The sequence below is a fragment of the Lampetra planeri genome, chromosome 21 (assembly GCF_965212315.1).
Source record: "Lampetra planeri chromosome 21, kcLamPlan1.2.h2, whole genome shotgun sequence".
Taxonomy (NCBI): Eukaryota; Metazoa; Chordata; class Hyperoartia; order Petromyzontiformes; family Petromyzontidae; genus Lampetra; species Lampetra planeri.
In genome coordinates, this window is record NC_136127.1 from 1,492,526 (window position 1) to 1,516,054 (window position 23,529).

At 48.4% G+C, this 23,529-nt stretch overlaps 1 protein-coding gene across 1 annotated transcript; it reads right to left on the reverse strand.

The window, feature by feature from the left end:
• Positions 1 to 1,986: 1,986 nt before the first annotated feature.
• LOC144724506 (myosin light chain 3, skeletal muscle isoform-like) lies at positions 1,987 to 13,941 on the reverse strand. Its single transcript, XM_078603710.1, has 7 exons — positions 13,584 to 13,941; positions 11,572 to 11,599; positions 6,592 to 6,735; positions 4,843 to 5,016; positions 2,825 to 2,902; positions 2,285 to 2,325; positions 1,987 to 2,133 (listed from the first exon to the last, which is right to left on the reverse strand). Exons 1-6 carry the CDS (start codon positions 13,692 to 13,694, stop codon positions 2,297 to 2,299), a joined length of 564 nt encoding a protein of 187 aa, XP_078459836.1. The 5' UTR covers positions 13,695 to 13,941; the 3' UTR covers positions 1,987 to 2,133; positions 2,285 to 2,296.
• Positions 13,942 to 23,529: the final 9,588 nt, after the last annotated feature.

Genomic DNA, 23,529 nt, shown 5'->3' on the forward strand with positions numbered 1-23,529 from the left:
AGGATACGGATGTTTGTTGCTCTTCTTTCGCCACCGTACGTAGCCAACCGCGTTCATCAGAAGTTGTTGTAGTGTTAGCGCGCGTTTCTCCCAGTGTTGGTGTGGCGTGATGAGAGGCTGCGATGATCCACGTGGCGTGAACGCAACAACAGCTGCGCTGTTTTTATAGTCCCCAGTCCGCATGGGATTTAGGAGGACGGCTCGTGACGTCGTTGCCACGACGTACTGATTGAAAACTAATTTGTTTACAACCACTTCTTGTTGTGTTTAGTTTGTTGTTTATCCCCACCGTCACCTCCGATTCGCCACCGTTTGCTACGTACGGTGGGAAAGAAGTTAAACATACAGAGTAAATACAACACACATGGCTGACGAAACCGGGAGAAGGCAGAGGAAGGGACTCGCATCATTGTTTCCGTTTTACGTAGTGGAGTTCAGCTATTTTTATTTTACCAAGTAAGACCCACTGAGCTATACAGCTCTTTTTCAGAAGCGACCTGTCCACAAATGAGAGCTCAAGGAAGTGGCTTATCATGTGGAAATGTATAGCAGCCAAATACTCAAAACGCACGTCAATTCTAAATGTGAAAGGAAAAATTGGAGATCCCGGATACAAATCCACACGATTATGGGGAGGACATGGAATCTCAAAATATACAGCAGGTGTCAGGGTCGCAACCGAACCCACGACCCCCTGCATACCAGGCGAGGGAGATAACATCTCCAGTTGCTGGTTACACCATAGATCAAAAATGTGTGAGCGTACGTCACATCAGCTCCCTTTCAGTCGCCAAGTCACAATTAAACACTTTCTTGTTTGCTGCTGCTGCTGCCTATTGTTGATGTGTGCTGTGGCATCGCGATGTTCAGCATTCTGGGCGCTGTTTGCATGGATGACGCTGTGTGGGATAGAACTATTGTTGTTGTTGTTATTATTCACTGGATTTTTGCCAATGTGAGGAGCTTAAATTTATACTGTCGCCCTCCCTGCGTAAACACGAAACGCGTTTTTACACTTGGTTTGTTTCTCTGTGGTATTCTCGTACCATTTTTTTAAGTTTAAGTGACTTTTGATGTTCAACATTTTGAGATTAAAATGTACATGACACTATATGAAATATATTTTTTATTAGAAAATTTGAATATAATTTGTCACTGAATTAAAAACAAATGGAGGAAGCACTAGTTCATGCTTATTAATGATTATTACATATATAGTTACAGTATTAATTTAATTTGTATTAACGATTTATTTTTAACAGAACGAGTACGCTGTACGCCAGGGCATCTCAGAGCGACCTACGTTACATGTCGTCATCTCAACACATCTGAAAGGGCACCCTTAGTGGCAGCTGTCTCTGTGGGCACAAGGAAAAAACAGCACCTGGCCTGCATACAGGCAGGGAGAGATGAATGCTGTAAATCAGTGTTCTTCACGATTTTTCAGAGGGGGGCCCAATTTCGCCAATAAGACCTCATCAGTGTAAGGGCCGCCACACATTGAAACCATTGGGGGTTTGACAGCAGCACGATGATGATGATGGGGGGTGTTTTCACAATTTGTGTATTATCGGGGGCCACACGTCAGGGGCCGCACTGGAGGCCACCAGGGGCCACCAGGGGCCACCAGGGGCCGCCAGTGGCCCGTGGTGGCTTTGCAACGACGAACCCTGCTGCGTGATCCCAATTGAGTTCGCATATTATTTTTCGAATTTGCCATATTTGGACCCTGACACCGGCGCACGATGGTCTGCTCTTGCAAATGACATCATTGGTTATTGAACAGCCACTGTGAGGCAAACGGCATGTACAGTATTTTTTTTGTCGATTAACACACCCACAGTGCTAACCAGGGTCGGCCACCCAGGATGTAAGTTTCTCCCTTCGTGTCAACTTCTATAGCGTCGTACTCTGCTGGTGCACATTGTCTTTAACGTAATTTGCTCAGACATGACATTAGTACTTTATAAATGAGGATTTTGAACGTTCTTTTAAAGATAATTTATTACAATGGAAGAACATTTTATCGTCACATAAACGACACAAATTTTGACATTTGGTGGAGGTTGTTTCTTTGCTCATTTGCCGTTTCAAAATTGGTGGGGGGTGTCTGTCAGTCAAGGTGAATGGTTTCTGGAAGAGAAAAACAAAATACGTAATTCACGAGAGGAAACTGTCCGCCCACGAAGCGTACATTTTTTTGTATCATTTTGTATTGTTTCATGCACAGTACGGTAGAGTGCGGTGTTCTTTGGCCCAGCTGACAGAGGAGACATTCGCTCACCTGAGGCAGCCCTCAGCCCGCCATGATATGCTTGATGAACGCTGCAATCGCAGATACACGGAAGAAAAATCAAGGCGTCGGCATAATAACTAACAACTTACCGTATAAATGTATCAATGAATACAAATGTAATCGTGAAATACTTTCCATAACAGAGTTTCTTTTGGGGTTAGATCACGTAAATATAAATGTGACGATATGGGTGGTGGTCCAGATGTCTTGTTGTCACTCAATTAATTGATCCCGAGCATTTTTTCCCATTTGCACGATCATTTATGTTTGAAATAACCCTTTCTTAAAAATATATATTACGTTTTAGAAAATTAAATCTAGGTCACAAGACATCTGGTCCGCCGTGTCCACGACAACAAAGCTACCGTGCCTTCACAGGCAACAGCAACGCATACTTTATCCGTGCGAGTTCATCGATGCGCACTTCTGCTAAAGTAGACTTTGTCGATTACAAGTGTCGTGTTCCGATCGGCAGCGTTTGACAAGTAAAGGGCAATTGGTTGGCGATGGGAAGGGAAGTAGGCTTACCTTCATAGTTGATGTCTCCATTGCTGTCCTCCTGTCCAGACATCAGCTGTTCCACTTCATCCTCAGTCATCTTCTCCCCTGCACACCCAATCCGCACGTGTCACTCAAATATCCTTCATGCCCCATACCACGGGACGTTGGAACTCATCGTCCCGATGTCTTCCCATAGAAATCACAATTTGACGTGACACCGTCCATTCTTTAGAACTTCACCCTGCAATTGTGTTTGACAAATATCCGTGCGGTATTTGTTTACATATCAGGGACTATAGTTAAACCGATAGTCTGTATCTGTTTAATATTTAGCGCTACGGTAGCTGAGTTTTTGAAAAAAAATTGTTATCAATCTGCAGGTGATCTGCTTAGAGCCTATTTTTGCTGCAGGGAAATTTGTTTTCAGCTTTTATTTAGCTTAATTAATGTTTGTGCAATAACTTTGATTACTCATGTGATGCGGTGGGTTTGTTGTACAGTATTTGCTTTTGTTCTGATTGATTTGCTTCATTGCCGAATTTTATTTTGTCTTTGTCATGTTGGGGATCCAGGTCACTATTGCAAATGAGACTCATCATGGACTCTAGATTTATCAGATGCTTAAAACAAAATAAACTTGCAACTCGTCTTCCCGCCTGACTGCGACATTTCAGTCTTTTAAATGTACAGTCAATGGCTCACCACTTTCTCAGATTCTGCATTGCTCACTCATTGGATTCCACTGCAGATTTAGACCTCTCATTGAAAACGTAATTACACGAGACCCCCCAATTTGTAATACTAATGACACAAACATGCACATCCTGTGCACGGGTAAACAAAGATCCCCGTATACACTTTATCATACTGTTAGAGCACGTGCTGTTAGCGAGCACCTATGAAGCGCCCTGAGAATGATTGTTAAAGGGAGCTTTATACTTTTAAATTACGATTAAGGCCAGCACAGCACACGAAGAGGGTGGGTGGCCAACACCACGCCTGGCTGCCTTTGCCTCCCTAGTGGTGATATTTACACACCGCACCAGGTACTCATTTGAGGCTGAGTCGACCTAGGGGAAGCCCAGGACCGGTTCAGGTAATTGCCACTGGTGTCGACCGTGAGTGGGAACTAAACCCGAGTCACTGGATTCATGGTGCAGTGCACTATATTCTCAGATAAACGTAAAAGTATTCCACTCTATGTTGATTAACTGTGAGAAACCAATAGTAGCTACTGCATATTCTCTGTATATTCTCAGGTTAACATAATGTTTGTACAACAAACTGAACATAAAAGCATTCCACTGTATGTTACTTAAATGTGCATAACCAAACTCATAACAGGTACTGCATATTTTCAGATTAACATGATCCATTGTAATTTATATGATAACATTAACCCCGCTTGGTCTTCGCACCGGATCGGCTCACAGCGATGACATCACCTTTGCTCTATTTAAGACCGAAACAGGGGAACTTTTTCACATTTCTGGCTAATCGCCTGATGAAGCTGGTTGCAATCATCGGCGAAACATCACAGTACTCGAATTGTAAATGTTGTGTGTTTACTCTCCAACACACCATTGTGAACTGAAGTAGTGACTAATTGTTACCTTTTTGTTTACGTGACAAACCTTACGAATTGGCTGCGTCGGTCGGTGCCGGGTTTAACGACACATTTATACTTACGCGATCTAACCCAAAAAACCTACGACTGTACTATTTTTATTTGACCAGGTAAAGCCCACTGAGCTATATAGCTATTTTTCAGCAGCGACCTGGCCACACATGAAAGCTCAACAAAGTGGCTTATCATGTGGAAATGTATCGCAGCCAAATAATTTAAATGCGTGATGTTGATTCTAAATGAAAAGGAAAAACCGGAGGACCCGAATAAAAATCCACGCGACCACGGAGAGAACACGCAAACTCCAAATATATAGTCGCCAGGGTCGAACTCACGACCTCCAGCATACCAAGCGAAGGAAGTTAACATCTCGCCACGTCTATTGCCGACGGCGATGGTGGCTACTCGCTCCTCTCACCGAGCGTCGCAAGGACGTGACGAAGCTCAGCACCCATCACGGTGCCGTTGCCCTCCTTGTCGAACACGCGCAGGCCCTCCACAAAGTCTTCCAGAGTGCCGCGGTCCTTGGAGTTGGCGACGTGTTGCAGCGTGGGCAAGAAGGTCTCAAAGTCCATGTCCTTAATCAGCATCTCTGCAACGCAGCATCGGTGGGGGGCGGGGGCGGACAGTGGGGGTCGGTACTTTTCATGCGCTGGAAAAACTGACTGGAAATTGACGCATGCCACCGTTGAACGTTTAGAAGTCTCTCGTTACATGACGAATTAACGTCACAATGGTAACGGTGCGAGCTCCTCCTGCCCTTTATTCAAATGTACAATCCACTTACTCCGTCTTGTCTTAGAATTGTTATATTCGTACAACATGGCTGAGCTATTGCAATTTGAGGTAATGCACTAATACCACACAGAGATTGTATTGCGAATTATTTTGGGATTCTTTCGAGAGCTATGCGTGAGAACTCTGATCCGTTGTGATGTGGGGGCCAATATCGCAGACCCTCTTATCCACGGGGTTATCCGAGAATTTTGTCCATTTATCCGTGGGAAAACATTCTGTGGATGATTGCCGATAATATGAATATTTCCGTTTCTGAACTCCGAATATCCGCAAAAAACACCTGTTGACAATGGGAGTTGTGACGTGAGGTAATATCTGCTGATAATCCGCGAGCAACTGCATGAATTTGCCAAGTGGCTCAACTCGCGCTCAAACAAATTGTGGGTTAATCGGACGCCGTTTCGCATGGACTGATGGGAAAAGTAGCATGTAACGGTGTGGACGAGCGCTGTCGCACCGGGGTGAGCCGAGGTGGTCTGTGTTACATGAGATAAAAGGGCGTGAGTGGTTATGGGGGGAAAATTCCTCCAAAGCCCCCATCTCCGGAAGCAGAGGCGCCACAAAGTCTGGCTTTGACCGGAGTCGGCAGGGCTTGATGTTCTGTGATTTGCCGACGTGTGGGGGGCGCTATGGTGTGGTACGCGGTGTTTTGAAGTTGTTAGCGCGCGATGGCGCTGCGTAGATGTGAGAAGTTATTATCCGCCACTGTTTGATTCGTGTCCTTGGACAAAGTGTCTCAAGGCATAGTTAATACATTCGAAATCTCGTTAAGACTCGCTGTATATCCGGATCGAGTTATTTGTCCATCTTTCTATTGCCGATGAAGCACGTCTCAAAGTCCGCATTGGTGCCCGATACTATTGAGGGAATTGCATGGGTGAGTCAATGAAGGCAAACTCCTCTTTCCCCAGTGTTAATAGAAAAGAGCAACCCTCACATTGCCGATAGCAAAGCATAGGAATGTATAGGGCCGTGGACCCTACAATATGCGCTGTTAATAGAAGTAGCGGGTAATCGGGTCAAGGATAAGAGGAGTTCTATATTTCAAACACGTGTAGACAACTTACATTTGAGCGTCATGGTAAAAGAGATGGGAGCCATTTTCTTCCTGCCGTTTTGAACAGTGAGGGTGGAGCTATGGTGTGAGCTGTGTTGTTTTGGTTGTTCCCAGGTTTTTTTCGTGATTATTAAAGAGTTGTATTGCCATCAGACCGTCCTGAGTGCAATCATCTTCGACGACGCAAGTGAGTGAGGTGCCGAATAAGGAAACGGACGACACGTGGCATAAACAAACAGGTGCCACCGCGTTTTAGAGCAAAGCCAACCATCGGTGGTGGTGGCGGCGATGGAGGTGCTGTGGTCCCCTCACCATCTGGCTTGGGCTTGTTGAGCACTTTCAGGACCTCTGCGTTGGTCGGGTTCTGGCCGAGGGCTCGCATGACATCGCCACACTGGGAGTACGTGATCTTGACGTCGCCCGTGCGGTCAAACAGGGCGAAGGCTTCCTTAAACTCTGCATGTGGGAAAGAGATTAGAATCACAACGTGTATTCCGAATTGCGTCGTTGTTAAAGCTGAAGTAGTCCATCTGTTTACACAGAAACAATGTAACTACTGTACTACGGTATATATGTAAAGCGTACACGAATTTTTTACCCGTGGCACACCACGGCAAGAGGAGTTGAGCCAGCTGCGTAAAAGGGGAGCAGTTAGGCGGGCGAGGTGACCGGGAAAGGGAAGGGATAGCGGGATGGAAGTCCCCAAGACGGGCAAAGAGGGCACGGCTCAAGATGAGCAGCAGGAAGACAGAAAGAGCAGCGGGCAGGAAGGGAAGGAGCGTGAGAAGGAATGAACGGGCCAAGATGTCGGGGATGAGAGGGTGATGATGATGAGCGGGGGGGTAAGAGAGGGAGAGAGGAAGGAGTGTGCAGAAGTGAGCTTCACAGAGCAGCAGCGTGTGTTTTCAAAGGGGGCGGGGAGAGGGAAGGGATTCAGGGTGGGAGTGGCCACACACAAGTCACGTGATTCACGGGAGGCTTGAGCAGATTTAGATAGCAAAGACAGATGAGAGAGGAGGGATTCAGAGTGGGGTTGTTCACACAAAGGTTACGTGATTTACGGGAACCAGATCTACATTGATTTGAAATGCATAAAGACTTTCGCATTGTATTTTGGAAGAAGTGATGTATTTTTTTTACCTCCGCTGAAGGTATTCCTTCTAAACACGTTATTTTTTTACATTAATAATGTAACACAATGTGCAATTATGTGTTCGCGTGATGTGCAAACAATTTTGGTGACGTTAAACTTGAAATTTTACGGCATGCACAGTCTGAATGTTGTGTAACGGCCCGTGATCTATCAATGGAAGTGACGTTGAGCAGTTATATTTGCCCATGCCCTCTGAGAGTAATGAAACCTCTTTTAACTTAAGTTGATCTCTTTGTCCATGAATGTCCTTACACTAATAATAGTGCACTGCTCTCTACATGTCCATTTAAGCTCACTCCACTGCTGGATGTGCAATCGCAAGGACAGTAAATATATCCGCAGTGAACACTGCATACAGTACAAAATAAAACGATAGATTTTTGTTCGATATCTGTTCCACCGTAAAAATGTGAAAGAATATATGGGAACCGAGGGGAGGGGCTGCGGGGGATAGCTCCAGAGGGCGGCGCCACACAGGGTGTCACGGTGACTAGATGTTAACTACCTCGCCTGGTGTACAGGAGGTTGTGGCTTCCCGACCCTGTATATTTGCTGTTTGCATGTCTCTTTCTCCCTGTGGTCGAGTGCATTTTCCTCCGGGTCCTGCGGGGTTTCCCTCCAAATTTAGAAAATATGCTTTCAGAGTATTTGGCTGTACTCTTTGGTTCATTCGGTAAAGTCACGTAGGTGGAAATTATTTTATTTTCTACCTACGTGACTTTATCGATTGAACAAAAGAGTATGGATTCCTGCAGTCACGAAAGCTTCAAATCAAGAGTATTTGGCTGCTATACATTTCCACACGATAAGAAGTCGCTTCGTTGAGCTATCATTCGTGATGGCCAGTGGTCACTTCTGAAAAACAGATACATAGCTCGGTGGGGCCTTACCGGATAAAGAAAAAAAAGAGTGAAGTTTAGTTTGATCCTTCTTTGGAAACTCGTCTGTCACTGCCTGTGTCCGCGAATGTTTCATGTTGCGTGCACCCTTCTCACGTGGCTGCATGAAGAGCAGCACAACTCTTAGATACAAATTCTTAATCTGCTCCATAAAACGGTGCTACGTGCTACCAGAGAAGGGCCATCACCCGAAACGTCGCCTATTACATTATTATCATTATTATTTAAGGGCACAGACAGTGTTTATTGACGATTGCATCGAGTTTGTATTCTTTCGCGACGTCTTTCGCTCGTGGAGAGAGCGAGATATTGAGGAGGAACCCGTGCAGACAACTCACGACTGGAACGTTACAAGAGCCACTACCACCACCACGTGGGGCACTGAGCAGGCGACGGTGGTGGTGGTGGGGCAGTCCAACGAAGCGAGAGGGAGGAGGGAGCAGGTGATGGGGGAGTGGGTCCGGTGTTGGCACATTTGCGGTCCCTCGGTGCGCCTGCTGGCGACTTAATCACGGATACATTCAGCGGGGCCCTGACACTCACCCTTAAAATTAGATTAAGCAGTTGTCTGGCTGGCTGGCGGCGGCTGTTGCGAAGTTTCTCCCTGTGATTGTGGGAGTTGTCTATGATGCCCCTCGATCTTTAACTCTGACGGTTGCGATTGGCTGCGGCTCCGTCGCGCGTGTAAGCGACACACCGCGACTGCGGCTGCCGGATGTTATTTCTATTGTTTGCTTGTTTTCGCCACAATCTGCCCGTCCAACCGTCGACAATTTTATTATCCGCTAATTGAATCGCTCGAGCGGGGGTGAACGTTGAGTGAGTGTCGTGTGTGGGAGCGAGACGGGCAAAACAGCGAGCGCTGCCAATGATTTTGGTTTGATTGAGCTGCAGCATTATCGACGTGCTAAATTACACTATGTAACATGATTTTTGTTCCTGGGTAGTGTTATTTTGTTATTGCTAATGCCTCAAAAGTATAGAAAATGGCTATTATTCCCCACAAACTTTGCTTTTGTGACCAGGACTTTATGTGAAGGAATGACACAAATTCGCCCGTTTTCTCATTGAAAATAGGTACTGGCGGAGCCAGTGGGGTGGATCCGATCGAAATCCCTAATTTCGATCGGATCATTGGGGTTTATTAGGAATAAATCGGCATTTTGCGACCCCCACTGCCACTGTGTAGCATATTATTACGTGCCAGGGACTCTATGAGAAGATAGGACAATAGTCTGAGTCCATAATTGACACAAATGCACACGCTTTCTCATTGAAAATAGGTACTGGCGGAGCCAGTGGGGTGGGGGTGGCACGTGCCCCCCCAATGATCCGATCGAAATCCCTAATTTCGATCGGATCATTGGGGTTTATTAGGAATAAATCGGCATTTTGCGACCCCCACTGCCACTGTGTAGCATATTATTACGTGCCAGGGACTCTATGAGAAGATAGGACAATAGTCTGAGTCCATAATTGACACAAATGCACACGCTTTCTCATTGAAAATAGGTACATTTAAAATATCTCTGTCCTGGTCACAAAAGCAAAGTTTGTGTGGAATAATAGCCATTTTTTAAATACTTTTGAGGCTTAAGCAATTAGAAAATAACACTTACTACCCAGGAACAAAAACATATTTGTTGTTACACAGTGTTACACACGGACATGCCGGTGTCGCGTCAGTGGCCTAAGTTGGCGGCGGACAGCTGCAGAGACACACAATCCAAGTGGGTTTGCCGGCTCCATTCGATCCCAAGACGCGGCAGTTGCCCACAGCGGTTTAGAATTTAATTTTAATCCGCCCGCCCGGCCGCTGACACAATCGGTGCGCCCCGCGCTCAACTGGCGCGTCCGTTGCGGTGGGGTGAAAGTGCGGGCCACACTAACTCCAACTTCTTCTTTCCAAGACGTCTGTCTGACCCGCCAAAAACATGCCCCCTCCTCTGGAGAGGCTCTCGCTCTCTCTCCAGAGGCCTCCCTGCAGCGGGGCCCTTTCCGCCAGCGGTGACGCAGGGCGCGCAATTGCAGGGCTGCAGCTTTACCGCATGCCTCAACGGTGTCTCACCAACGTACCTCCGTTTTATTTGAGACATATACAACATCGAGAGCCAATGCTGCTGTGATGTCATGTTCTTGATATTGCAGTAAACACTTGACATTTTCACGTTGTGTAATGTTTAAGGGACTTTCTTTAATTTCACCTTTTATGTGCGCTATATGTTTTGTTCTTGTACTGATTTCCACCCCGTGTTGGTATTCTCAGTAAACTCTCTTTGCATGTTTTCTTCAGCATTTGTTACAAAAGCTACCCGGTCTCAATTGCCTGAGTTCAACCTCTCTCTCTATGCGAGTATTGCCCTTTCTTCAAGACGTCAGCATGCATTGCCTTGCTTCCATTTAACTCTGTCCATGATATTTACTGAACAACTATCCCATAGATCCTCATACCAGTTGCATCCAGTTGTTAAAATTGCTTTTGTAACTTAATGAGCTGTCTTTTTCAACTTCTTGTGGTACCGATAATTTCCCAATCAAAACCATAATTGTGTTTTCAGTCTCTTGTTTTCTCATTCCATGTCCGAGACATATAACTTGACACTTCTCTAATTATTATTACCAGTTGCCTCTTTGTACCCTGCTGCTATCCGTGACACATTTATGTTACTCATCTCTTGTCTGTGCTTGAGTTAAATAAGCGATATTAATTACATTAAACATCTCAAAATGTTGGCAATATTGTGACAGTGTGCCCTACTCTTTTATAGATTAACAAAGATAAAATTGTAAATAAGATGATTGCAGCTGAGATAAAGAGTGGGCTTATTAATAGTGGTGGTGTAGTTCAAGATAACAAGAGAACAGGTGGGAGAGGTTAAGGAGAGGTTGGGGTATTAGGGGTAGTGATAGGCGTTGGGGTAGTGATAGGGGTTGAGGTAGTGATAGGGGTTGGGGTAGTGACAGAGGTTGGGGTAGTGATAGGGGTAGTGATAGAGGTTGAGGTATTGATAGAGGTTGGGGTAGTGATAGAGGTTTGGGGTAGTGATAGTAGTTAGGGTAGTGGTAGTGGTGGAGGTAGTGATAGGGGTTGGGGTAGGCCTGGTTGCAGCAGGGGGACGCTTACAGAGCCGCTGACTGCTAACACAGCGGGGTCAATGTGAATGCGTTATTCAAAGTGATGGTTGACACGGGATGTTAGAAATCCACCCAAGAACCACCGGATTATTTGTTTACACTCACCCTCGATCTGGTCTGGTGAAAACTCGACCTGGAAATGTTAATGAAAAGAATTCATTGTTAAATAGGCACTTTACATCGCTTTACAATACAGTCAGTGTGAACATTTAAAACGTTGCTTCCGTCAACTCTTGAGTTTCTAAATCACATCTTTAATATTGTAATATAGTATAAATATACGGTTATTATAAAACACACATTTAAGTAATATAAACCATGTCAACATCATTATCCATTTCACGGAACTGGTGAAATATCCGTGACCTAAATCCATGGACAATGTATTCCCGTACTCATTGAATTTCAACCGCTTTAAATGACCCCAGTGCGGTGATCATCACGCGTGACGTTAATGTCAGCAGCAGCACCTGGACGACAAGAAGCTGCGGAGACCATCACGTGACGTTCACCTGAGACCATCACGTGACATTCACTTGAGACCATCACGTGACGTTCACCTGAGACCATCACGTGACATTCACCTGAGACCATCACGTGACGTTCACCTGAGACCATCACGTGACGTTCACCTGAGACCATCACGTGACGTTCACCTGAGACCATCACGTGACGTTCACCTGAGACCATCACGTGACATTCACCTGAGACCATCACGTGACGTTCACCTGAGACCATCACGTGACGTTCACCTGACACCATCACGTGACATTCACCTGAGACCATCACGTGACGTTCACCTGAGACCATCACGTGACGTTCACCTGAGACCATCACGTGACGTTCACCTGAGACCATCACGTGACGTTCACCTGACACCATCACGTGACGTTCACCTGAGACCATCACGTGACGTTCACCTGAGACCGTCACGTGACGTTCACCTGAGACCATCACGTGACGTTCACCTGAGACCATCACGTGACGTTCACCTGAGACCGTCACGTGACATTCACCTGAGACCGTCACGTGACATTCACCTGACACCATCACGTGACGTTCACCTGTGACTGTCACGTGACATTCACCTGAGTCGCTCACGTGACATTCACCTGTGACCATCACGTGACGTTCACCTGAGTAGCTCACGTGGTTGATCGATTACTGACATCTCACTAAAGCAACGCGTTTATGTATTAATGTTTACGCGGAACCTTCCATGGAGAGATCACAGAAGCGTCCTTCATTCGAACATTTCTACACTCCGTCACAGACTAAAATATGATAATTGCTGTACAAGACGATGACATCGGGGTCAACAGATCGCGCCGAGTCTTCATTGGCCTGGTGACGGGGTCACACGTGTTGCCGCTCTTGAAATATTTAGGTGGTTTTCATTGAACGGAATTCGAGATAATAAAAACAAATGTCTCCTCTTGTTATTGTTTTGGAGCTGCGCGACTCCTGGCCAAGTGCCGTGGCACAGGAGGAGGTGCTGGGTGATGATAACCCGTGTGGAACGTGTTTGTGTGTGTGTGCTTCTGCTACTGTGTGTGTGCTGCTTCTCTGTGTGTGCTGCCGCTGCTTGTGTGCGGTGCTGCTGCTTCTGTGTGTGTGCTGTGTGTGTGTGTGCTGTGTGTGTGTGTGCTGTGTGTGTGTTGCTGTGTGTATGTTGCTGTGTGTGTGTGCTGCTATGTGTGTGTTGCTGTGTGTTGCTTTGTGTGTGCTGCTGCTGCTTCTGTGTGTGTGCTGCTGTGTGTGTGTGCTGTGTATGTGTGCTGTGTGTGTGCTGCTGTGTGCTGCTGTGTGTGTGTGTGCTGCTGCTGCTTCTGTGTGTGTGTGATGTGTGCTGCTGTGTGTGTGTGTGCTGTGTATGTGCTGCTGCTGTTTTTGTGTGTGTGCTGTGTGTTGCTGTGTGTGTGCTGTGTGTGTGTGCTGTGTGTGCGCTGCTGCTGCTTCTGTGTGTGCTGTGTGTGCTGCTGTGTGCTGCTGCTGCTTCTGTGTGTGCTGCTGCTTCTGTGTGTGTGTGCTGCTGTGTGTGTGCTGTGTGTGTGTGCTGTGTGTGTGTGCGCTGTGTGTGTGTGTGTGTGCTGCTGTGTGTGTGTGCTGCTGGCTACCTTGACCGTGGTGGGGTCGAAGCCGGGCTCCTTGGGCGGCTCGGGGGGAGGAGGCTTGGGAGCGGCGGCGGCGGGCTCGGCCGCTTTCTTAGCCGGAGGCTTCGGTGCCATCTCTCTCTGTCTGTCTTCTCGATGTCCTGGGGCCCTCCTTTGGTGCCGCGGCAAGAAGGTGGCGGAGCGAGCGAAAAGTCCCGGAGTCTTATAGGGGTCCTCTGCGGGCGGGGGGGGGGTGCTGGGCGGAGCGAGGCCGTGAACCCGCTGCGCGTGTTCATTGTTTTATTACGACACCGGCGCAGTGAGCGAAGGGGGGTGAGTGTCAATCCCCCCGTGGTTGACACCATCACCACCCTGGCTCAGTGTCCTTCATTGTAAGGCCAACCACGGGGGGCACCGCCCCCCCCAAAAAAATACACAACACGTGACACCCCCTCCCCCCCCGGGTTTTAAATGTGTGGCGGCCCTCACACTGATGATGTCTTATCGGCGAACGTGCCCCCCCCCTCTGAAAATGAGTGAAGGCCACTTGTTTGTGCGCGCTCTGTGTGTTGGACTTACTTCGCACCGAGCTCATCGGATGTGCGGGAGAAGGACGGCAAACTGAACACACAAAAAAACACTAGAGAAACGTTGACTATGATGTGTGTACCCTTTGGTTCTTTCGGTAATGTCACGTAGGTGTACAATACAATCAATTAAATCACGACGCTTCGGGCGCAACACAATCGTCCGTCATCGGGTGGGACAACCACAGCACCTGATGACGGACGCTTGTGTTGCGCCCGAAACGTCGTGATTTTATTTATTGTATTGTACACTTACGTGACTTTACCGAAAGAACCAAAGAGTATGGATCCCTGCAGTCAAGAAAACTTCAAATCTAGATCTGATGTGTGTGTTCTAGTATCTCCTGTTCAAGGTAAATCTGAAGATTTAAAGTGGTCAAACATTACTTTAATATTTTACTTTATTTGCATTCTAGCATTGTGACGTAAGCGCCGCTGTGGAGATTACAAGTTCCAAGAGAATCTGTCTATGAGCCACGTGTCCTTTCTCAATGGCAGTGGCCATCGTGCCCTTCTCTCATTGAGCTCTGTCCGTGACATTTACCCAAGAAGTCGACATTGGAGACTCCTCCCAGTTGCATCAGATTGCTCAAATTGCTTCTCCAACTGAATTTGCGGTCTTCCCTGACTTCTTGTTCCGATAATTTCCCCAGTCAAAACTTTATATTGAGTCTCTTGTTTTCTCATTATATGCCCGAGAAATGTTACTTGCCTTTCTCTAAATTATCCGTATACATTTTCTTTTTGTACTTACTAAATATGCAGACAATTCGACTCCTCTTTCATAATATTGAAATATGATGTTAATAAACATGTTCCAAAATGTTGGCAATATTACTCTTTTAAACTACTGTTACATTTTATGTTGAACGACTGATGTGTGAAGGAGGCACATTCCCTGCTCATTAAAAAAAAAACATTAAGGAGATTTTCACGGAGCGTAACTGCGAAATGCATTGCAGGTGTTGTGTGGTCGCTTTTCGACTTGCGCCACTGGACGGAGAGTTGCGTCGCAAAGTTGATGGTCACGTTCTGGCTGTCCCCTTCCGCTGCCAGGGATGATCACCTGCCGGTTGACAATAACTTCACTTTGTGGGCGCTCGTGAAAGTTGCCACTGTCGTACCATATTAGCAACAACAACAAAAGTTTTGCTGGCTGGCTGACAGCGCGCAGGTGCGAGGGGGCGGGTGGCCGGTACCTGGGGGTGGGGGGGCGCCCGGTGAGGGATGCGTGGGGGGGGGGCACCGAGGGAAAGTGAGGGTGGGGGGTGCGTGGGGGGGGGGGTGCGTAGGGTGGGGTGTGCGTGGGGGTGGGGGGTGCGTGAGGGTGGGGGGTGCGTGGGGGTTGGCGGTGCGTGGGGGTGCGGGGTGCGTGGGGGTGCGGGGTGCGTGAGGGTGGGGGGTGCGTGGGGGTGCGGGGTGCGTGGGGGTGCCGAGGGGGTGGGGGGTGTAAGGGGGCGACTGGGGTGATATGCGAGTTGTGGAGTGGGGGGCGCTGGGGGTTGTCACGCGCAAGCGGGGGGCACTCAGGGGGTGGTGGAGAGGGGAGGGCGTTGAGAGGAGGGGGGCGACTGTCGTTCTAACGAGGGGTACTTTACATTTATGTTTAAACAAAGTCAAGTTTTGCTGACCGGTTGAAGGCGGGGAGTGTCGGACGGCCCGAGTGATGTGCGGTTTGCGAGTCCTGCACAGTATTACACACAAATTGTACAACTTTAAAACTGGGCTATTATGGCCGTGGATATAATTAGGCCATGGCTGAATTATTACTGGGTATCATGTGTGTGAGAACACGTGTGTCTGTCTTCAATCAACAACTGCCTCCCTCACGACAAATATTATTGAATGCGAGCACGCCCTGAACTACACTGGGAAACACAAGAAGAGTGCCTGATATAGACATCTGAAATCACGGACGTCAGTCCACTCTTCCCTATAAACCAGGTGTTTTGCTTCCAGCGATAGTTGGAACCAGCTGCTCGGTGCACAGGCCCCGAAGGCCCAAAACGCGCAGGCAAATCGGCAATAAACATCGCCGAGGTAATTGCAATAGGTAAGAGTTTCTCTGAAATGGATCAAGGATTATATTGTAAGAACATGGCAAAGGGAGACGATGGGAGGGCCTTCCAAAGTCTTGTCTTGAGAGGCAGATTGAAAACTAATTTATGTTTGTGTTTAGTTTTGTTGTCCTTCCGATTAGCACGGTTGGCTACGTACGATGCGAAAGACGTTATACACACATACATATAATGTAATTTCCAAGTCTATTGACCACACCGATGGGTCCTGAATTAGACGCATTATGTGGTGACGCTGCTGCTGATGCCTTGGGCGGCGGTGCACCAGCACAATTAACAACAAACTCAGCGCACTCGTCAACAATCCACACGCGGCGTGGCCTTTCAAGAGCAGGCGACTGAAGAGCCCAGAGAGTCACCTCGAGTCGCTCTGAAGAGCTCGCGAATCACGAGGCTCGGGAGAGTCGTGAAATCGTCGCTTGCCACTTCAACGTCGCCCGATTCCAGTGGTTGACACTCCTCAGTCGTATACCGTCATGCTCCCCCCGCTGATCTCAACATTGCGCTCAGTAGAGCCATGTCCTGTGCAAAAATGTACATACTTCACAAGTGCGGAATTACACATTGATGATGGCTTTGTCAAACCATTCTCACAAACGCCTTCTCGCCTCTGCCTGTACTTTGGCGATTCGTGATTGGTTTGACGAGTGAATTCTTTGTCTTGTTCTGGCGCGGGGCTTGTGCACTTGCCACTTACATGGCTTGACGTGTCACGTGTGAGGGGAGACGAGGCGACACGTTGCGATAAACCAACGACACCGCCATGTTAGGGTTCTCAACATTTCCGACAGCTTTACAAGTGGTACGCGTTTCCCCGGCCGCCAATCTCATTGTCTCCTATCTCTCTCTCCCTGTGTCTCTGTCTGTATCTCCTTCTCTCCTCTCACTCCCTGTGTCTCCTTGTCTCTCCTTGTGTCTCTCTCTATGTGTCTCTCTCTGCAACTCCTTGTCTCCTCTCTTTTTTTTTTTGTAATTTTTTTTTAAACTTTGCTTTATGTAAACCCCCACCTCTCGCTCACTCTTTCGCTCACTCTCTCGGTCACTCTCTCGCTCACTCTTTCGCTCACTCTCTCGCTCTCTCTCTCGCTCTCTCTCGTTCCCTGTGTCTCCGTGTCTCCCTGTATCTCCGTGTCTCTCTCTCTCTCTGTCTCTCTCTGTATCTACACGGGGCCGATTCCTCGTGGTTGCCCAAGACCGGGTTTCTCCCCCTGAAGCCGATCCCTGGAGGCGCCGCCGAATCTCGCCACATTTCTTCCCTCCACTCCCGGAGCTTTTCTTTCGACCTTCGCTCAATTCCTCGAGTTTCCGCGAGCACCCTGTGACCTCTGTGACCTTCACCGTGGCCTCAATGTTGACCCAATTGCCTCCTCCCGATCGCATGGGGAAAAAAGCCACGTTGCGCGTTGCACATCGCAAGGGAACAGAAGTCGGCAACCAAAATCACGAGAAAAGCCATTTTTTTCTTGTTTCGAATTCGATAACACCCCCCCCCTCAATATTTCAAGAGCCGCACATGCATGTCGAATACGAGACGGGTGGTCCCTTCATATGGAGGAGGCTCGTGAAGGACGCTGCTGCTACTGGGAAGTTGCAGCCAGTCGCCCTCCAGCAACAACGGAGGGCAGAGGAGCAACGCTCACAACAACGAGCGGAATGCCAGGTGGATAAAATACAGCAAGTTGGCACAGTAGGGGGTACAGCTGGGTGCATTTACCGTTCATCTCAGTCAGCCAACCCATGGCACCTGGGTCTGTCCCGAGACCTCCTCCTGTCAGCGAGCTTTTGACACTTCACGTGGCCTCAAAGTGCACCTAGCCTGGCACAGACGCCGTGGTGACGCCACCGTCACTTCGTGGTGAATGGCGGCTGTGTTGGTATTGATCCTTAAACAATGAATGGCCACGAAGCCAGTTTCCTTGATGAGCCGCACGCAGCTTGCCGCCCCCCTGTGCCACGGGGCTGCCACGCGAAGTGTCACGTTGCATCTTGGAGGCGACGTTGTAAAGGGGGCAGCTGGGGAGAGCTGGGCAACTAGAGACTTCGCACCGCACAACGCCGAGAGACGCGTGTTTGTGCGTCTGTGTGAGAGAGAGAGAGAACGTGTTATGCGTGCCTGTCGCGACCTCGGGCACTGATCTCCGCCGCTCACGATATGATAAACATTCTAAACAAGCGTTGACATCCAGCTAAGAAAAATGTAAACTGCAAGCATTATGTAATCGAGCAATGATGGACCGCTCACCCCCCCCAGGGAAAAGTAGTTGTCTGTAATATAAGCCCTGTTCATTTAAGTCCCACGTCAAGGAGCCGATTGGTTAAACGTTATATCGTGGGACCTTTTGCCAGTATCAAAATATGAAAAAAAAAGAAAACTAACAAATTTTTTTTTCATACTTTGATATTGGCAAAAAGTTCCCATGGTATAGCTGATCACCCCGAGCTAGAAATGCTGTGATACGTGTGGCATTGTCTTTGTGCTGCTCGCCTTTGGCGTTCTCTGGTCTGACACCGGTGAGACGAGGCCATACAGAAGTCTCTGGTATCGGGCAATGCATCTATTAATTCTGAGAGCATGTGTTTGCGTGTTCACCACAAGTACGTGTGGTTCAGGGACGTGAATGGCATACTCCAATGAAAATAGCTGTTACGAAAACTAAAATAATAATAAAATAAATAATAATATTTTTCCACTGATCTGTGTTATAAATGTCATTTATGTACGATTCCAATCATTTTTATAGTCAAAATCGCCAAATTTGCGGAGCGCCGTTGTAAATACAGGAAGACACGAGAGGTGAGGCAGCCACGAGCTCAGCCTCCCCTCTGATTGCGCAACCCCTCAGTAACTGGATGGAGCACGGGCAATAAGCGCGTGCCTGTTACTATCTCTGTGTGTCACCAATGTAGCCATCCCCAGCCATTGACCTCACCGCACGTCGCTGGTGTGGCTCATGTAGACTTGATGCCGTGCAAAAGGTGTCTATTTGGTGTTTGAACATCTTAACACATCCTGTTTAATTGCCAGAAAGTGTAAATGCCTATTCATAATTATTAAGGTAAAACGTCGTTTTCACTCACCGTCAGTGCTGACCCCTCATTGTTCATGCATTGCTACGTTACTTTAAAAAAAGCACGGCAAGCTGCTCGTGCCTGCCTCTTTATATCATCATTTATATTCTGGTCCGCCTTTAATAACTGCAATAGTTACAGAGACTCAAAGGCGTTTTTTGCAGTTATGGCCCTCTCGGCAGATACCAATTGTCGAGCGAATTTGTATTAAAACATTTTTGGTTGGATTTATGTCTATTTTCATTAATTTCCTGCAGGTGAGTTCAATTGTTTTGTTAAAATTACTTTGCCACTGCACTGTGGCGTCAGAGAATGAGAGATGGTTGATATTGTCTCCACGCACGAGGTCGGTGGTTGGCGGAGTTGTGGGTCTCAGTGAAGAAAATGAGGAATGCTCTTGAGTCGAGACACAGCTTTGCCTGCGCAAGGCAAGTCGCTCGCTCCTGGTATTGCTGAACAGAACTCTGGCTATGAGCAGATACGGAGCACTCAGCCATCGATGGGCAACAGCATCAGTGTGCGTGAGGGCATGTAGTTGTGTATGCATGTGGGCATGTAGTTGTGTATGCATGTGGGCATGTAGTTGTGTATGGATGTGGGCATGTAGTTGTGTATGGATGAGGGCATGTAGTTGTGTATGGATGTGGGCATGTAGTTGTGTATGGATGAGGGCATGTAGTTGTGTATGCATGTGGGTATGTAGTTGTGTATGCATGTGGGCATGTAGTTGTGTATGCATGTGGGTATGTAGTTGTGTATGGATGTGGGCATGTAGTTGTGTATGGATGAGGGCATGTCGTTGTGTATGGATGTGGGCATGTAGTTGTGTATGGATGAGGGCATGTAGTTGTGTATGCATGTGGGTATGTAGTTGTGTATGGATGTGGGCATGTAGTTGTGTATGCATGTGGGCATGTAGTTGTGTATGCATGTGGGCATGTAGTTGTGTATGCATGTGGGCATGTAGTTGTGTATGGATGTGGGCATGTAGTTGTGTATGGATGTGGGCATGTAGTTGTGTATGCATGTGGGTATGTAGTTGTGTATGCATGTGGGCATGTAGTTGTGTATGCATGTGGGAATGTAGTTGTGTATGGATGTGGGCATGTAGTTGTGTATGCATGTGGGCATGTAGTTGTGTATGCATGTGGGCATGTAGTTGTGTATGCATGTGGGCATGTAGTTGTGTATGGATGTGGGCATGTAGTTGTGTATGCATGTGGGTTTGTAGTTGTGTATTCATGTGGGCATGTAGTTGTGCATGCATGTGGGCATGTAGTTGAGTATGGATGTGGGCATGTAGTTGTGTATGCATGTGGGTATGTAGTTGTGTATGCATGTGGGCATGTAGTTGTGCATGCATGTGGGCATGTAGTTGTGTATGCATGTGGGCATGTAGTTGTGCATGCATGTGGGCATGTAGTTGTGTATGGATGTGGGCATGTAGTTGTGTATGCATGTGGGTATGTAGTTGTGTATGCATGTGGGCATGTAGTTGTGCATGCATGTGGGCATGTATTTGTGTATGCATGTGGGCATGTAGTTGTGTATGGATGTGGGCATGTAGTTGTGTATGCATGTGGGCATATAGTTGTGTATGCATGTGGGTATGTAGTTGTGCATGCATGTGGGCATGTATTTGTGTATGGATAAGGGCATGTAGTTGTGTATGGATGTGGGCATGTAGTTGTGTATGGATGAGGGCATGTAGTTTTGTATGCATGTGGGTAAGTAGTTGTGTATGGATGTGGGCATGTAGTTGTGTATGCATGTGGGCATGTAGTTGTGTATGCATGTGGGCATGTAGTTGTGTATGCATGTGGGCATGTAGTTGTGTATGGATGTGGGCATGTAGTTGTGTATGCATGTGGGTATGTAGTTGTGTATGTGTAATGTAGTAACTCGGCGGGAGACGACTTCACGGGTAGCACACTCTTTATTTCACCAACTTCGTTTCACAGGTGACTAACACCCACTGTAGTATCTCGGGTGACTAACACCCACTTGGTTACTCGGGTGACTAACACCCACTTGGTTACTCGGGTGACTAACACCCACTGAGCTACTCGGGTGACCAACACCCACTTAGCTACTCGGGCGACTAACACCCACTGAGCTACTCGGGTGACCAACACCCACTTAGCTACTCGGGTGACTAACACCCACTGAGCTACTCGGGACACACCCTGCTGGGGTGTCCGTCTCGACTATGGGTCCCACAGTCCCGACCCACATGGGCGTCGGACCACGGGTCCCACAGTCTCGCCTCCGAGCCACACAGGGCCCCGGTCCCTACAAGGACAGCAGGACTAGGGGTCTCAGGGCACTACGTCTTCAACTCCGTCTTCGATCTTCAACTGGTTAACAACCACGAGTTCTCTCGCGCGTCACCCTTTATACCCCACCTGCGGACGTCGCTGAGAGCACCCATCCTATTTGACCAATCACTGGGCGCTGGCTACGATCCTGTTTTCCCACATCTCAGCGCGCCTCACCACCCACGCCGCGCCGCCCCGTCATCTGTCACTCCCGGCGCGCGCATCCACACCACGCCCACAACGCGTGCCCAACCCCGCACCCCGTGCCGCCCCGTGATCCATCACTGTCACTGTCGGCGCACGTCAACACCACCACTACATCACCCCCTACCACATAGCTCGCAGCCGACCCGGCTGCTAAAAAAATATACAACACCCCCTCCCCCCTGTGTGCCCCGTAACACAACAACAAGAACAACAACCAACGTAACAACACAACACAACGCGAACACTGCCATCCGCAACCATCAACCAATGCCACTACAACAACAGAACAATATGTACAATCCGGCGAGTGACAATACCAAATGTGTATGCAGAAAAAAAAAAAAAATTCTTTTTTTTTTCTTCCGACTCGTGCAGCGTCCCATTCTTTCCGAGCGTCCCTAGAACGGGACATTACCCCGGCAGAGGGGGAACACTGGGCGAGCTCGGGGTTGAAAAATGTCTTCATGAAAAGTGTTGTGCCCTAGCCCGAGTCCGCCTTGCCGGTCCGTCGTACGGCACCAGATGCGGTTGACCGTCCGGTGGTGCCGGCAGTTCAGGAAGACATGGGCCAGGCATCGGGGATCCGCGCGTGCCGCGGGGTTCCGGTTCCCGACAGTCAGCAGCCGTCAGGCCCGAGACACCTAGGGGTGGGTCAGGTGGAGACACGTGAGGATCAGCCTGCGACACATCCCTCCCCGAGTCGACGGTCACATCACACGCCCGGTCGTTACGGCACAGAACGGGGTCACACGGTGCCGCATAGGGTTTCAGTCGGGAGGGGTGCACGTACCAACGGCGTTTTCCCCATTTAATCTGTATACTCTGGGGTCGTGCAACCCGCACAATTTCCACCGGTCCCCTCCAAGGTCTCAACAATTTGGGGGACGTAGCCAACGGTGCATGAGGACAATGCAGCCAGGCCTTATCGCCTGGTTTCCAATCGTGCGTATGCACCCTCCGTCCATGCAATCTCTCGTTCGCGATTTGCCGAGACCGCGAATTCAATCTCGCCGCCTCCCGCGCTTCAGCCAATTTGGCGATATTAAATTTGATGTGGTCTGCCAATTTAGATTTTGCACGTGGCTGGGAAATCCCCAGTTGGACGTCCATGGCCGGATCGGCCTCCCGCCCATACATAAGAAAAAATGGGGAAAACCCCGTCGCCGCATGAGGGGCCATTCGATAGGCCGCGAGTACCCCCGGCACCTGTAAGTCCCAATCAACCTGATCGTCGCAGACCTGTTGGCACAGCATAGACGTAATCGTCCTGTTCAGACGTTCAACCATCCCGTCAGTCTGCGGGTGGTACGGGGAAGTAGGCACTTTCTTTGTACCCAACAGGTCGCACACCTCGCGCAACAAAACGCTCGAAAAATTCTTCCCTTGATCCGTCAGCAAGCGTTCGGGGGCGCCCTTGTCCAAAACATAACCTTGGACAAAGGCGTCCGCCACTGCTGCAGCCGACTGGTTGGCGAGTGGCCATGCCATGGGCCATCGGGTGAAGTACTCTACGCCAACCAGCAGGAACCTATTTCCCCTCGGTGTAGCAGGAAAGGGCCCCAAGATGTCTAACGCAACCAATTCGTTTGTGCGCGAAACTTGAATGGATTGCAGCGGTGGATTAGCCGCCAATGGTGGCGGTTTTCTTTGGGCGCACCCTACGCATCCCTTAAGAATGTTCGCCACGTCGTTACCCATCCCCGGCCAATAA